Source organism: Vigna radiata, chromosome 5 (genome assembly GCF_000741045.1).
Source record: "Vigna radiata var. radiata cultivar VC1973A chromosome 5, Vradiata_ver6, whole genome shotgun sequence".
NCBI classification, from domain to species: domain Eukaryota; kingdom Viridiplantae; phylum Streptophyta; class Magnoliopsida; order Fabales; family Fabaceae; genus Vigna; species Vigna radiata.
This window is the reverse complement of record NC_028355.1, coordinates 7,305,171-7,320,888: the sequence shown is the minus strand read 5'-3', so window position 1 is coordinate 7,320,888 and position 15,718 is coordinate 7,305,171. Positions and strand designations below refer to the sequence as shown.

Here is a 15,718-nt window from a genome sequence, read left to right as displayed (position 1 = left end):
CTATTTCTATCTATAAATAACTCTAAAAAATACTTTAATAAAATTTTTGCTCAAAAATTGTGTCTAAAAAGGTCTAAGGAGATCTATATAAATTTAAATTACCTACTTTACAATATTAAAACTTCATTTTAATATGTAAGTTTCACTTATTCAAGAAATTAATGAATTAAAACTTTGTTTTAACATATTTAATCTAAAACTTCTTAAAACATAGAAAAAGTTTAACCTTTTATGATAAACAATTTTTAACACATTAAAACTTATCTCCAAAACTACTCTTGCTCTAAACCATTTTAATCAATTAAAAATAAAAATTTAATCAATTAAAAGGTCATCTACTAAATAGATAAGAACATTTTAATAAATTAAAATGATATTTTAGTCAACTAAAATTTTCTTATAACTAAGTAAGTTCAAAAATAATATCAAGTAGTTTTGTAAGTTTTTTTTATCATATTATATCACTAAAATAAAACTCGACAAAGATAAATTATAATCAAAACAATTATATGGAATAAAAAAATTCTCTAAACATTTAGAACTTTAGTTTTTAATCTTTGTGTTAAAATATGTTGGATAAAGTTGGATATACCAAATATTGATATCTTCTTCAAGTATAATAGTAATTTAATATTAACATAGACGAGTGAAGAGAGTTAAGGTTAATCTTAGTTCAGGTTGACCCATGTTCAAGCAAGATGGGTTAAGTCCAAGTGAGTCCTAATTCAACCAAGACCAAGTCAAGTTTAGAGATGACAACGGATCGGGTCAGACACGAATAGTACCTACTTACAACTCGTCTGTTAACTGTTCGGATACCCGCTCAGAAAATACTCGCGAGTATTTTAAAATCCGTAGGTACCCGCAAATACCTGCAAAAAATTAAAAAAATATATTTTATACATTTGTTTAAATAAAATTTAAATAAATTTTTACAATATATATATATATATATATATATATATATATATATATATATATATATATAATATAAATTAAAATTTAATTTTAATTAAATTTAACCTAATAAAATATAAATAAATTTTATTTTTAATTAAATTTAATTTATAAAAATAAAAATCAATATTTTCTTATTATTTTTTGTGGGTAGTGGGTACCTGCGGAGCGGATAGTTTAATATCCGCACCTAACCTGTTTAGAAGCAGGTATTAAAATATCTACTACCTGTTACCTACATGTAATAAATATTTGCGGATAGTAACTATCCGCTATGAATTTTATCCGTGAATATCAGTGTTCGCGGATTTGTTTGCCTCTAGTAAAGTCTATACAAATGAAAGTAAGATCATATTAGGTGTTCGCGAATTTGTTTGCCTTTAGTCAAGTCTAGTGTGAATCAAACCAAGTTGGTTTGCGATCACATTCAATCAAATTAGGTTAGACCATATCAAGTCAAGTTGGTTTGTAATAACATTCAACCAAGTTAGACTAGACCAATGTCAAATCGAGTTCAATATATCAGATCAGGTTTAAATTGAATTAGATTATATGTTGAGTTGAGATATGAAATTAGAACCATAGACCAATACCATGTTGAATCTACTTAAATCTCATAAAAAAAATTAACTTAACAAATGTAAAAATTAAAATATGAATTTGATAATATACAAAATTTTAAATTATTTTTTTTAAACTTTGAAATTTTTTAATTTTAAGTGATCTAACTTATGATGAAATTCCTTTCTTTATAATTCTTTACCCAAACAAATATTATAAAACATTTCAAATTCTCTGCAAATGATAAATTACCCTTTTAAAAAGCCTTATCTAAACACACAGTTAGAAATCTGTGAATTTATTACGAAAAGAAACTCGGTTAGGAATTTAAATTAGAAATTTGTGAATTTAGTATGAAACACACTGTTAGGGATTTATTTTATGTTCTAGTTTTTCCAACGAATCAAACTTTAAAATTCATTCATGCATATTTGAATAAAATCATTTGATTCAACTTTTCTTATCAGAATGTTCAATTTTTATTATTTAGTTCGATTAGTTTTAACTTCTGAACAGAATTACGCATTATGGGTAATTGTACTCTTCGATGCATAAAGGTGTCTACTTTTAGCAAGTGACTTGAGTATGCAAACTTGATTAATTTATGATTTCTTTAATTGTAAAAAAAAAATAATACACGCTTTATTTTCTTAATTTACAATTTATTCATGCTTTTTATCTACGATATTACTTTTTATTAAATATCATAATATGACTCCTACATTAGCTTGTTCATGCAAGATTAATTCCTTTATGTAGTTATTGTTTGAACTTGTCTTATGTTAATGTATAGATTGAATATCTAAAACAGAAACAAGTATAAATTTTTACTTCAGAAGTAGAGTAGTATATTGGTAAATAGTACATAGGAAATTAGTCATTCTATTTTCCTTTAATTTCTTCCATTCAAACTTTCTCATAGTTTAATGGAGAGAAAGCTGTAAACAAAGTTTGAACTAAGCGTTGTAAAATAATGCATTTTGCTTTTGTCTAGTAAATTTATTATACCTCTCTAATCGTTATTCATTTGAGTTCTCAGACATGATCAAAATCTCTTCCTGAACCAGTTCAAATATTTCCTTCAGTCGATGCTTAAACTTGGATATTATGTTCCTGTTGATCCTCTGCTGAAACTTGCAGCTCTTAAGCCACATAACACTAATGTAAGCATCAAATTTGCAAGCACGTTCACCAAGAGATGATGGCTCAATTTCGAACCTAAAATGAATCTGCAGGCAAAAAATATTAGGTACCCTTCAATGGAACAAGATGAACAAAGTTTGAATTTTCAGATAGCATACATGAAAGTGATCAGCAAAAGGGACACCATGAAGAGCCATAACTTCAACGACAGTCAACCCTCCAGTGTCTGCATTTGGAGATTTTTGCTGTGTGCTTGTGACTTCACCTCCAAAAGTTGATACTTGTCGATTGAATTGGTAAGAAACACGCCTCTCGAACACCTCAGGTTTTACGAGCTCCCACGCGCTAGTTTCATAGTTCATACATCCTTTTCTCTGCATAATTTTATGCTCCAGGGTTCCTCCAGCAAAAATTCCCATCACAGATATCATCTGAGCCAGATTAGCTTTTTACTACGCATAAAATAATCTTAATCTGTCTTTAGTTTTATTGTGGTATAATTAATTACTTACCCTGATTGGTAGTTCTGCAGAGAAGATTCTGGACATGTTTACTTTATTCTCTAAGATAGATGCATAGTCTTCTGGAATTACAAAGCCTTCTTGATCTTCATGTTCTTCTGTAATTTGATCTTTCTGATAGGGGTTCAGAATTCTTGTTCTCCACAATGCCTTTATCGTTCTGTTATGGAAACAAAATGAGATGTCAATAGATGGCATTGATTTATAAGATTAGGAATCTAAGCATGCCTTGTTCATACCTGCAGGCAGCACCAAATGAAGAAAATGATTGAAAATGAAACCTAAGTCTCCCTTCTTCATCTTGAGTCTTTGCACCGTGCCTTGCATCAATTCCTCGACCACTTCTCAGGATTATTACCAATGTAGGACTTCCTACTGTTGCCAACGATGGAGGAAGCACTTGTATGTCTTCAATGTCTTCCCAAAGGAAGAAAAATTTGGTTTTGTTTCCAAAGAAATTGGCATAAAAACCCAGAATCCTTGCTGAAAGAAACAGCCGACCCTACAGCAGGATAGCACCCTTCGCTTAAATTATGGAGTCTATCACTCAAACATCACCAGATAACTTACATATATCAAGTCAACATTTCATATAATTTGAACAATTTTCCACTTTGATGTCTTGCGTACCTGTAAAGGCATTTTTCTCTTGAGGTAACAAGTTAAATCTTTTATGAGAAATTCTTCCGGAGGTAATGCAAACAATTTCTGGAATGTAGAACTCCTTTGTGGTGATCTAAGATTCAACTGTCATTCAGCTATTCAGTTATATACAACAAATAGGTCTAAATGTTATATGACACAGAAAAAAATAAAGTATGTTTGGTTGAACTGCATGATACCAATTACCAAGGCACATGCCTTTGGCAAGGAGAATGGAGTAAGACAAATTCCTAATGCTAATTCTTACCTTTTTGCCTACTTCCTTTTCCATCTTCCCCAAATATTCCTTGATTGTCTGAACTCCTTTATTATTGTCCAAGAAAATTCTCAGGTGCAACTTTGACTGAGAAGATTGAGCAAGTTTTCCTTCGAGCAAGAGCCACATGTCTGCCAACTCAGTTGATGTGTGCTTTAGGAAATTGATCTCAGCATGTCCAAGTGAAACATCCTGGTCAAATGGACCGTCAAAATGAAACACTTCCACATCCAAAACTGATGGTGGTTCTTCCATAGCTTCAAACTCTAATATTTCTGCATATAAGTGTAAATACAAATAGACAATATCAGTGAAGATATATCCATATCAAAGCAAAGTTATTGAATATTAGAGAACTATGAACAAGTTAGAAGGCAGAACCATTCCATTGAGGATTCGACGTTTGAAGCTTGACAGAGCTTGATCTTGTTTGTGCATTACAGGTGAAAACTACATAGGGATTTGACACCCCTTCTGATTCCAAGGAAGCCAAGTCAACCCCCTCAATTAAAGCCACTGTAAGAACCCATCCAACACCATGAGCTTTGAGGCCATGGTCAGTTCCTATTAGAGGAAAATGAAGAGGAATAAGATCCCTCAGATGAAGTTCATTGACAGAGATAACAAACATGGCAATATGTTAAAATGATATGCTTACTTACCCATTTGAAATCTGGCTTGAACAAAGTGAGACAGCATATTGTAAACACGCTGCAACTGGATGGATAAAATTCCACCTATAATGAGTTCCCCAAAACTATCTGGCAATTCAAGCCCCCCAAATTCCAAGCCCTGAGGTAGACTTGGACCACAATACAAAATATGCACCATCACATACAAACACATGAAAAAGGTGGAAACCACAGTGAAATTACAAAAGTATGAAACTTCCTGCCACCAATGCCACTGGTCTTCAGTTTGCAAAGTTGCCAAAAAATGTTCCTTGTCTGAAAAATTTGCCTTATCTTGAACCTTAAAATTCTGCGCTAGTTTTTGGGAGAACTGGTTAAAACTCTCCTTCAATCCCTGCCTTGCCCCACTTTCTATCACGCCTTTCATCATTGTGCTTTGGAGGAAGACAATGCCCCATGACACAGCAAGATGGGAGGATTCCTCTCCTGAAGGTACCTCTTCACCAGGCATTATCTTGTAAAGCAATTCAATCCTAAATGTATTCCCATATGGAGCTTCAGGTGTACTTATGCTACAAAGTATAGCAAATTCCTTTCTACACACTCTAATGTACGTTTGCTCCTCAGTGGCACCAACTTCCTTAACCAATTTTGTTGCAGCTTTTGTACAAGTAACTACTCGTGTTAAACTTGACATATCTCCATTTTTCCATGTCCAAGGTCCCTCTTGCACATTTGTTATTCCCTGCAGCTCAGCCAAATCTTTACGAAACTGTGACTTGGGTGCAAAAAGAAACAAATTAAGGTCATATGGAGAGAATAAATAAATCTGATCTACTAGAACACCGCCCGACAAATTTCCAGGCATTTCTGGTTTGTTATCTCTTGATTCCATTTGTGCAAGGGCTTCTTCAAAACTACAAGTAGGTGAATTTTCATGAGCACTAACTTCAGGATCAGATAATAACGTGGATTGTTCTGAAGAATCCCCGAGCTTTGAGTTTCCTTCTTTCTTTTTCAAAATCTTATGCAGACCATTAGCAATAACCCTCAACAGTTTGCCTACACCCATTTTATCACAAGGTGCCCGACATGAACTGTGAAGAAGACCTTCCAATTCCTTCGAGTTCTCAACTGCAAGTGTCGGATTTGGAGAATGCTTATGCTTGGTAAAAGAAGCACGCCCTTTACCACGAAGATAAAGAGTAAGGAGAATTTTTCCTGATAAACGAACACATAAAGTAAGACAAAAAATAGTTCATCCACCAATATAATGACAAGTTTATATATAGAATTGTGCATCTCTAGTCACAAGTCATAAATATGATTATGTTCATGGTAGTGCATGTAAGTAATATAGTGAGGGAAACAAACCACAATATTTATTGAAAAATTTCCCACTCTTGGGGCTTTGAAGAGAGAACCAGGCGGGCTGCAAGGTATGCTCAAAAGAAATTGAGCCTACAGGTATCCGAACCTGACCCACGAAACCGACATAACCATTCACATGACTAACAACAGACAGAAGGAGCACGTCCTCAGCATCATGCACCCTGAAACAAAACTCCTGATTCCAAACGGGGTTGCACGTGTTTGTCAAAATCCTTGTCTTGGCCTTCAACTTGGAGAGTCTAAGCTTCACGTACGTAGCACTCACTGGAAGGTCCTTGGCTTCCAACACACACACGTGAAGCCTCAACATAGCGTGTAATGAACTTGGCTCTTTACAACTCGTAACACATAAAGCAAAAGTAGGTTGGCATGTTAGTGTGAAAGGGTGTTACAGTAAAAGGGATATAGTGGTTTTTTCTTCTGTGTATGTTCGTGGAGTGAAGAGGGGGAGTCACGTGTTAGAGGGATACGTGGACGTTGAAGGGAAATGACACGAAGTTTTGTTGCAAACGAAACTCGTTAGTTATTATTAGACATTCCTTATGAACGATGGTTTCCTCAGAATTCATGATTCATGTAAGAAGTCAGTTGTCAGGTTGGTGGTTGTGTAGTTATTACGAGGTCTAAGTTTCCTTAAAATTTAGATTTTGTGTGGGTTTCTTGTCTGTGATGTGTTGTGTAAGCGGTGCCAAAATGGTTTAAGAGGAAATGGAAAATTGGGTTGCAGTAGCGGGCAATATAGGATAAGCATCGGCTTGGATTCTGATAAATTTTCTTATTGCCAACATTAAATGTAGTTAATCTTATTGCCAACATTTTGTTTCTCTCCCACAACACTTTATTTGCAACAATTACCTCTTTCATTTATAAGTTAACATCTTATTAACTTTTCCAATGCATATTACCTTACATACATATCTCAATCACATTTACAAAACGATAAAGAACAATACATATATTTGTTTTTGTAGAACAAAAAGTAATGACTAATTCTTGTAATTGTTCAAACATTATGGATTTGGTCAAATTTACTTCTTATATTATACCACACAAACATATGTCATTATTCCTAATATATTGTCATAATAACTTATGCATTTAACAAATAATACAAATATAAGATTAATGTTTCATTTCATGAATAATATACCAATATATGATCATTCTAGTGCACAAAACTTCTTAACGGCTTCCTAAACATATAAACACTTACTTTTCAAACTTAATCACCGCTGCATCTTTTCAATTTTAGTATCATTATCACTCATTCTACTATGGAAAAGACCTTGAGCTACAAAATTGGTGCAAACAACCTAGGAACAAAGGACATGTTTAAAATATGAGTTTAAAGGCTTTATGTCCTGCCTCAACTCCTATCTTTCAATTGTTTCTCAATGAAAAATATTAACAATGGGTTTATTTTTTCATCCAACCCTCATTATCACTCCAATTAAACCTCCTTTATGCTAAATCACCATAAAATAGGACCTACACATGAAGTAAGTTATGAATAAACATTAATCTTTTCATATCCATATTAGTTGTAAAAGGTTAGATCACATCAATAGGAACCAAAGTTTCAAAGTTTGAGGCATATCCAAACCCTACATCAGATGATCATATCAAAATATATTCCAAAAATAAAAGTATAATTAAAGATAATATTTATGGCTTTATAGTAATCAATGGGATCTGTTTACACGTAACAAATAAACTACTGGCAGAAGTAGCAAAAAGAAATTTATCAGAAATCTCTACACATAGCCAAAATCAAAACTACTAACCTTGACAATGAGACTTCAATGCTCAGTTCTTCTAATACAAATCATGTTGGCCACCGAGAATACGACAGTCACGAATGATGTTGGAAATACCACTGATGATGATGTTGGGAATGCTTGTGAGATACGTGACTCTCTCTTCTCACACTTTCTTCTCAATTTCTAATCTTACTATTTCTCCCTCATCTTGTTCAATCTACCATATTAATTTCCTAACCTTTTCACATTTTTCCTGCCCTCTTTATCAATAATTAATAAATAATACCCCTTTTTTAATACGTTAAGTATTTTTTTTTAAAAAATACTAAATTATATATTATTTAATTTATTAAAAATAATTCTATAGCAAAATATCTCATATCTATAAACTGAGTAGTAAATAATGGTTTCCTCTCGGTCATCATATACTACATTTATATTATTGTAACTTGTCTTACGTACTGTTATTTCTAAAAGCATGTTAACTACCTCGCACCATTTTCATCGTATTTTCAGTTTCATAGTTTAACATTTTTCTTAGAAGTATTTATTTTTTGTTATATAACTATTAAGCAAATAATGTTAGTTTGATAATTGAAAATAAAAGTATTTGTAAAACAAATATTACTTTTTTTTTTTTAAATTGCCATTGTAAATCATCAATAGATTTATATATAAAGTTTTCTATTTATAGGTGATTTTTCAATAATAAAAAAATGTTTAGCAAATATCATTTCTATCTTAAAATAGTTTGATAATAAATTTATTTGTTGGACTTAAAAATATATTGAAAAGAGTGGGGATATTTTCTTATCATTAATTAATTTTTTGATGTAAGTTTAGTGTTTGTATGTATGATAATTTGATTTAAATAATATAATGTGATGTATTTTGGATGATGTTGTGATAATGAATTGCATGTGAATATGTGCATTGATGGTTGGAATGTGCATTTCAAAGATTGTGAAGTAACAAGTGGAAGTCCTTTGGTTTTTGGTAGTTAAAATTGAGGTTTTGATAGGTCATTTGATGAGATAGGGTTGGAGTATGAAACCTATCATGTGTAGGTTTGGTTATGGGTTATTTGAGACTTGTTGGTGTCTTGAGTTGATAAAACTAGATAAGGAATAAAGGAAAAGTCAAAGTGATGATTTTAGGGAGGGTATAAGTCCATTTTTAGGGGTTTTAATTGGGTAAAGTCTAAAGGGAAGGAGTATGAACTGAAATAAACGATTGAGTCTGTCTTTGGGGTGATTTGTAACTATTTTGGGAGTGGTGAGGATGGCATATAACTCATACAAGAATAGTTAATGGTTCATAGGTGAGGTTTAACTTGATTTTAGGCTAGATTTAGGGGTTTTGATAAGTGATATTTTGAATCAGGTGTTTCGGGTTATACATGATGATATGTAATCTATTATTGAGTCAATGAGGACTTGTTCAAATGGTTAGGTTGTAGAAATGGGGTGTAGAAGGTGAAAACTCGAGTTTAAGTGCTTTTAGAGTGTCAAAAATGGTTTGATGCACCTAGTCTTGGGGTTAATGATCAAATGGATGCTTACTTCTACTTATAAATGTGTTTTCTCATCAATTCTAATGTTTAGAAAACCCCTTTGATCATTAGAACAAGTACCAAGTACATAAAAAGCCAATTTTGTGCACTTGGAGGCGACAAGGGCCTTTCTCTTGGAAGATGAGTGTGAGGCAAAGGCGAAGGCGTAGTCAATCATGGCCCACAGTGCAGCGTCATCGAGGTCTTTGTCGTCGACCACCACAAGATAGGTTAACGGTGATGACATTTTTGGAGTGTTAGGCTTTGAATTGTGCAAAGATGAAAAACATGTTTAAGCTATATATTCTTTGTAAGTTTCATGTTTGGGAAGTTGGAATTGAAAGGAAAAAGGTGAAGATCCATTTTTTGATATATGAAAGAATGGGAAATGTTTTGAATAGTGGAAGGTAGCACGTCGGAGGCTCAATAGGAATTGGAGGTGAAGAAAGAGGAAACGACGTTGTGCCTTTTTTTTACGTCGTCGAGTCAGCAAGTCACATTGTGCCACATCATTAAAAAGTGCACAGTCAGCAAGCCAAGACACAAAAATTTTAACGTCGTCCAGTCCAATTAACGACAAAGTTTTAATTGAGTCAATTTTACAAAAAAAAAAAGGAACCTAATTGAGATCAATAAAAATACGAGGACCTATTTGAGACGAATCTGCACAAATAGGGACGTCCAAAATGATTAAACCTAATGAATGTAAAAACTCGTCTAGTCTATATATGAAAAATTTTGTGTAATATATATTGTTATATTTGTCTAATCAATATATGAATGGTTTGTCTAATTTATATTGTTAGAGTTGTTTAATAATTGCATAGAAAACTCGTGTAATAAAAGTATTCCTAAACTTATGTAATCACATATGGAATGACTCATTTAATATATTTTTGCTATACTCGTCTTAGCTAATGTGTATTGTTACATTCATGTAATATATTTTTGTTATACTTACCTAATAAGTGTATGGAAAGATTTGTGAGATGTATATTCCTAAACTTGTCTAATCAATGCATTAAGAAACTATTCTAATATGTATTGCTAGACATGTCTAATAAGTATATTAAAACACTTGTATAATGTGTATTGCTAAATTCATCTAATCAATGCATGTTCAAACCCATCTAATGTGTATTACAGGACCCATTAGTGTATGAACAAACTCGTCTAAAAGTATTTATAGAATCAATGTATGGAAGGTCTCCTATGATGTTTTTACTATATTCATTTAGTGTTTTTTGCTATAACTGTCTAATAATTGTATCGACAAACATTTAATGTGTATTGTTAGGATTGTCTAATCAATACATCAATAAATTTGTTTAATGTTTTTTTTTATACTCATTTAATTTTTAAGAATGCATGGATTAAAGTGTACATATATTTTCAATTTATTATTTAAAAGAAAGTGACACAAAATATTGTATTTTTTATAATGATAAATTAACAAAAGAATTTTAACTTTAAATACTAGTAAATAGTGTAGGATAACAGAGTGTCAAATAAAAATAAAGTATTAATCGTAGCATGTAGTTAAGTTGTGTTGATTATATTAGTAAATTAATATTTTGTATATGAAAATTTGTAATGTTAAAAAGAAATTTGAAATTTTGTAATACGATATATTTAAGTACTAACATGTATGTTAAAATTTAATATAAAAATGATAGATATAATTTTGTAATGATAACTTTTAGGTTTTGAAGTTGAAAATAGTAAAAAATGTTTTAACTTATTCTACAAAATATATATATATATATATATATATATATATATATATATATATATATATATATATTAAACTTTATATATATTTGTTTGCACATAAGAAATGTAAGGAAATAGAGACGTTGAAGCGTGAGTGAGGAAGAAAAGATGTTACAGTTTCCGGCTTACATGACTCAGTACCCACTCTCCACCAGGACTATTCCGACGTCGTTTCTTCTACCCTCTCAGTGGCCCCATCCCCAAAACGAAGAACTCCTCCTCGCCATGGAAGAGTCCGATTTCGAAGAAAAGGTTATTTCTTTTCCCTTTCTCTTCTGTTACTTCTCTTCATAACATTCTGTTTCTAACGCCATATAAATTCCTTCAAAACGGTATCTTTTCGATTGTACTCTGTCACTTTTGTACACATCTTTGCACACTTTTTTTTTCTAGGTTTCTAATGTATCTAATCAAATGATTCGGAAATTGGGATTACAGAGGCGTGTAGGGATTTGATCATATGGTACATTATGTTAGATTTTTCCTTCCTTGAATTTCTGTCGCACAACTTGAACATGATTAGCTATTGTTGAAGCAGCATATATGTAATATGAAACATTAGAGTGCGAATCGGTCATAACTGGGAATTATTACACATGATTTTCTGCAAATATGTTAATCGAAACACACATGTCTGAAATTTATGACAAATTTCTCCTCTCTCCTTCCAGAGAGGTATGATAGGTGGAATATTTTGATTCTTAGTTTTGTACACATGTTTAGGTTGTTAGCATCTTTCTCTTAAAATTGCATATCTTAGGGAAAGACAAAGTCTGGTCATCCTATAAGGATAGAATCGGCCAACCAAGTTTGGCCCAAAAAGATGGTTGGATGCCTTACGCTTGTTGATCTGACCACTGTTTGATTCTTAGTTGTGTAAAGCTTTTTGGAGATAGGCAAAGTCTAGTTTGATGATCACTATCTCTTGTTAAAGGAATTAATCTCGCACTTCAACTTCGGAGATTTCCTTTGATTATATTAAGTGCATGTTTGGCTTTTATAGTTTCATGGCCCAGAAGTATGTTCACAAAGTAAGACATGAAAAACATATTGTTTGATTTTCAATTGAGCCTGATTTAATCTCAATTTAAAGAACATCTGTTCTATTACAATTTTCTCTTGTAACTCAATTTAATATAGAAGAAAAGGTAGAGTTGTTTTTGTAAACTTAGTTTGCAAAATGAATTTTGTCCGAACTTAAGTTTACAAACTTTAATCCAAACATAACTTAAGGCATGTTTGGAATGAAGTTTGCAACATGTTTTCTCACTACATCTATACAATAACAAGTAGCTTCTGCGTCATTGAGGCCTTTGGATTTGACCTTTGCAAAGGATGTGACGTGAAAACGCCATATCAAACACAAAACAAATAAATTCTCCTCGAATATTTGGCCACATTAGCATCTACCTGTTTTCTTGAACTTACCGCATGCACGGCTCTCATGATTTTGAGTAGTAGGTATACATGTAAAGAAATCTTCCACATATACATCATGGCGTTTAAGAAAGGCCTGCATTATCCATCACATAAGGTAGTGTTCACTTAAGAAGATAGTAGGTTACAAAGTGCAATTCAGTGTGTTCTTTGAATTTTTCTTTCATATTGTTCATTGCCTCGTACTCATGCCTGTCGTTGTCGCCATGAATCATTGCAGTGCAATGAGATTAGGAAGATGAACAGCAACCTCATTGTGATAGGGAAAACCACAAACGAAAATGATAAAGAAGATTTTGACAATGAGGCAGATGACGATGATGCTGACAATGTAGAGGAATCTGAGGGTGAAGAATTTGAGCAAGAAACTGGTTGAGAAAGTTGCACATCAGTGGCCAGTTATATTCTGTTTGTATTATTTGGGACTGCTAGGCCAAATCTATCGAGTTTTTCTTCTATTCGGTTTTTCGACCTAGTATTGACCATTGGCTTTTCATTCATATAGAACTTTGTATTATATATTAATCTTCAAGTAGCGTAGCCAATGTTTAACAATATCATGAGCTAAATTAAGATGAAAAAGATGAGTCAAATGTTAGTTGGCCCCTTCCCCTTTGATGAGCTTTTCGTTCACTTTGGTGAATTTAACTGAAGAAATAGAGAGCAGTTAAAACTTAAACTGATTAATGAATGACACACACATTATGAAACTGAAATACCTTAAAAAACATAAGGGTTTGTCCTTTGTAAAGTGTGTTATATAAAGTGTCATATAAATTTGTTAATTACTTTTTCTTACAAAATAAGCTATTTGAAGAACTTTCATGTATGTGCTCTTTTGTTCTGATTCAATGGATTGAAGAAGTAAAGAAACTTGGGTATTCTGTTTAACAAGGGCCACGTCTAAGCAATTACAACTTTTCTATCAAATTGGTCATTCTTTGTTGAGGTTTCTAAGGATTTTTACCACATTAACTTTTGAGTCCAACAAACAAAAATCTTCTATTATAGTTGAAATTATCTTGTTCATGATCTTTAAGCCGGAACAACACAAAGAAGGGAGTGACTTTAGGATTATTTTTTTAAACTATTATATCTTTAGAACATTTTCGAAGTCTTGAGTCTCTTTCAATCTATCATTTTATATCTTTGAGTCTAACTTTTTGTATTCGTTTTAGAAAAGATTATCAATACTTAAAAGGATAACATTACTGTGTAAAATATTTATTTTAATTAATTTTTTTTAGTATATTGAATACTCAATTTTTTTATACTTTTCAATTGGGTATTTATTGTTTTATTTTTTTTGTTAATTAGATTATGTGATTGTTATGTCTCGAGCTCTTATTTATATCATGAAAATAAGATTATCAATACTTAAAAGTGTAATGATATGTTACCATCTAAAATTTTAAAATATTTTCTCTAATGAATATTTAAGTATTTTTAATTGAGTATCTATTAAATTTTATTGGTATATCAAGTAATATAATTTTTTATATTTTTCAATTTAGTTCATACCGTTTAATTATTTTTGTTATCAAATACTATCATCTTAATGGTCTGTATTAAAATTTGTGAGGTTTTGTGATTAATATAAATATGATATTGTGATTAATGTAAAATAACAATTAACTTTTATTGTATTCATATCATCACCTAAAATAATTAAAAGATGATCCATGTCACCACTATTGATAAGATTATCTTTGTTATCCAACATGTTTTCAATAAAAATAATTTGTTGTTTTATATTATAATATTTTCATTTTTGTATTAACCATATAATGTCAAAAATCGTTTTTAATGTGTGAAAAAAAATAGTTAAGATAACAAGATAATATAACAACTATGTCTTTAATGTAAAAGATTTGATAACTTAATTAAAAAATGTAAAAGATTTGATAACTCAATTTACTTTTTTTAATGATAAATTAATTAAAAATATATAAATTTATAAAGAACTTAAAACTTAATTAGCTATAAATCTAATTCACATGTAGAAAAAGTGTTTATTAATCACAAAAATTTAATTAAAATATAATTATTTATTTACTATAAATTATAGTATGCAGATTGTAAGAACCTAGAAAATATAGTATTAGAGTAGATAGGTGTATTAAAATAATGAGACGAACAAATTACTTTAAAATAATCTTATAATATAAATAGAACTTTCTAAAGCTCAGTTCCTTATCCAAAACACTTCATCTTTCTAAAACCTCCGTTCTCTACTCTTTCTCTACCTTCTCTCCAGCTTTTCTCCTTACCGAGCTATCTGTTCGACGATCAGGAGGTGCCTAGACGATCCTGATGTCGGGGGCTTCGATCTTAGTCGATCAGTTTCGTGTTCTTCATCTGGTGTTTCTAGTGTTGCCTTGCGGTACAAGCGAGTTGTCGAGGTTTCTATCGGGCTATGCAGCTAATATGAGGTAAGGGAAGTTGGATTAGGATTTACTGTTTGCTAAATTGTTACTACTTGTGAGATAATCTGCTAGTTAGATATATATGTTGAGTTGAACTCTTGAATAAGATGTTAGATAAAATGTTTATAAATGTGACTGTTGCAAGTATGCATGAATGAGTATGAACGTGGATTGATTTGAGTGATAATTTTGTTGTTTTGTACTTGGTGGAGAGGTTGAAATCTGTTATGAGGTTGGTTTGAGAATAAATTGGGTGATTTCTACTAGTTTTAGGTCAATGGTGAGGAATGGGGATAATGAATTTGAGAAGTAGGGGTTAGAGGTTGTTCTGGTTAGTTGGGATAGTTTAGGCAAGTCGTATGGGACCTATTTGGGTCCCCAAGTGGTTCTAAAAACTGTGAAAAGTGGTAGAACTGAATTTGGGTCCCTAGGTTGAGAGATTTGCAGTTTTGAAATATAAATCAGTGCATAAACACTTTAGATCGATGTTAGGGAGATTTAGAATCACTTAGATCAATCTAATTAGGTATATAAAACGATCTAGGAGTGTTAGAAGTTAGGAAAAATGGTTAGAATGAGTTTTTGGTGGTTGAGTTGCATAATTATGCAGAATTTCACTCTGCAGATTATACAGACTCGTTGAGC

The 15,718-nt window shown here is 31.6% G+C and overlaps 2 protein-coding genes across 3 annotated transcripts; one reads left to right on the top strand and one right to left on the bottom strand.

Moving 5' to 3' along the window:
* Positions 1–2,380: 2,380 nt before the first annotated feature.
* Positions 2,381–6,518, bottom strand: LOC106760257 (C2 and GRAM domain-containing protein At5g50170). 2 transcript variants are annotated; one of them, XM_014643720.2, is made up of 9 exons: positions 6,108–6,514; positions 4,764–5,954; positions 4,483–4,665; positions 4,093–4,376; positions 3,813–3,929; positions 3,422–3,684; positions 3,174–3,342; positions 2,820–3,092; positions 2,381–2,747 (listed from the first exon to the last, which is right to left on the bottom strand). In XM_014643720.2, exons 1-9 carry the CDS (start codon positions 6,433–6,435, stop codon positions 2,538–2,540), a joined length of 3,018 nt encoding a protein of 1,005 aa, XP_014499206.1. In that variant the 5' UTR covers positions 6,436–6,514; the 3' UTR covers positions 2,381–2,537. The 2 variants fall into 2 exon arrangements, with proteins under 2 accessions (XP_014499206.1, XP_022636289.1); XM_022780568.1 differs by lacking the exon at positions 2,381–2,747 and having other exon boundaries at positions 2,883–3,061; positions 6,108–6,518.
* Positions 6,519–11,269: 4,751 nt separating this feature from the next.
* Positions 11,270–13,259, top strand: LOC106761387. The gene is made up of 2 exons (XM_014644938.2): positions 11,270–11,462; positions 12,868–13,259. Exons 1-2 carry the CDS (start codon positions 11,319–11,321, stop codon positions 13,021–13,023), a joined length of 300 nt encoding a protein of 99 aa, XP_014500424.1. The 5' UTR covers positions 11,270–11,318; the 3' UTR covers positions 13,024–13,259.
* Positions 13,260–15,718: the final 2,459 nt, after the last annotated feature.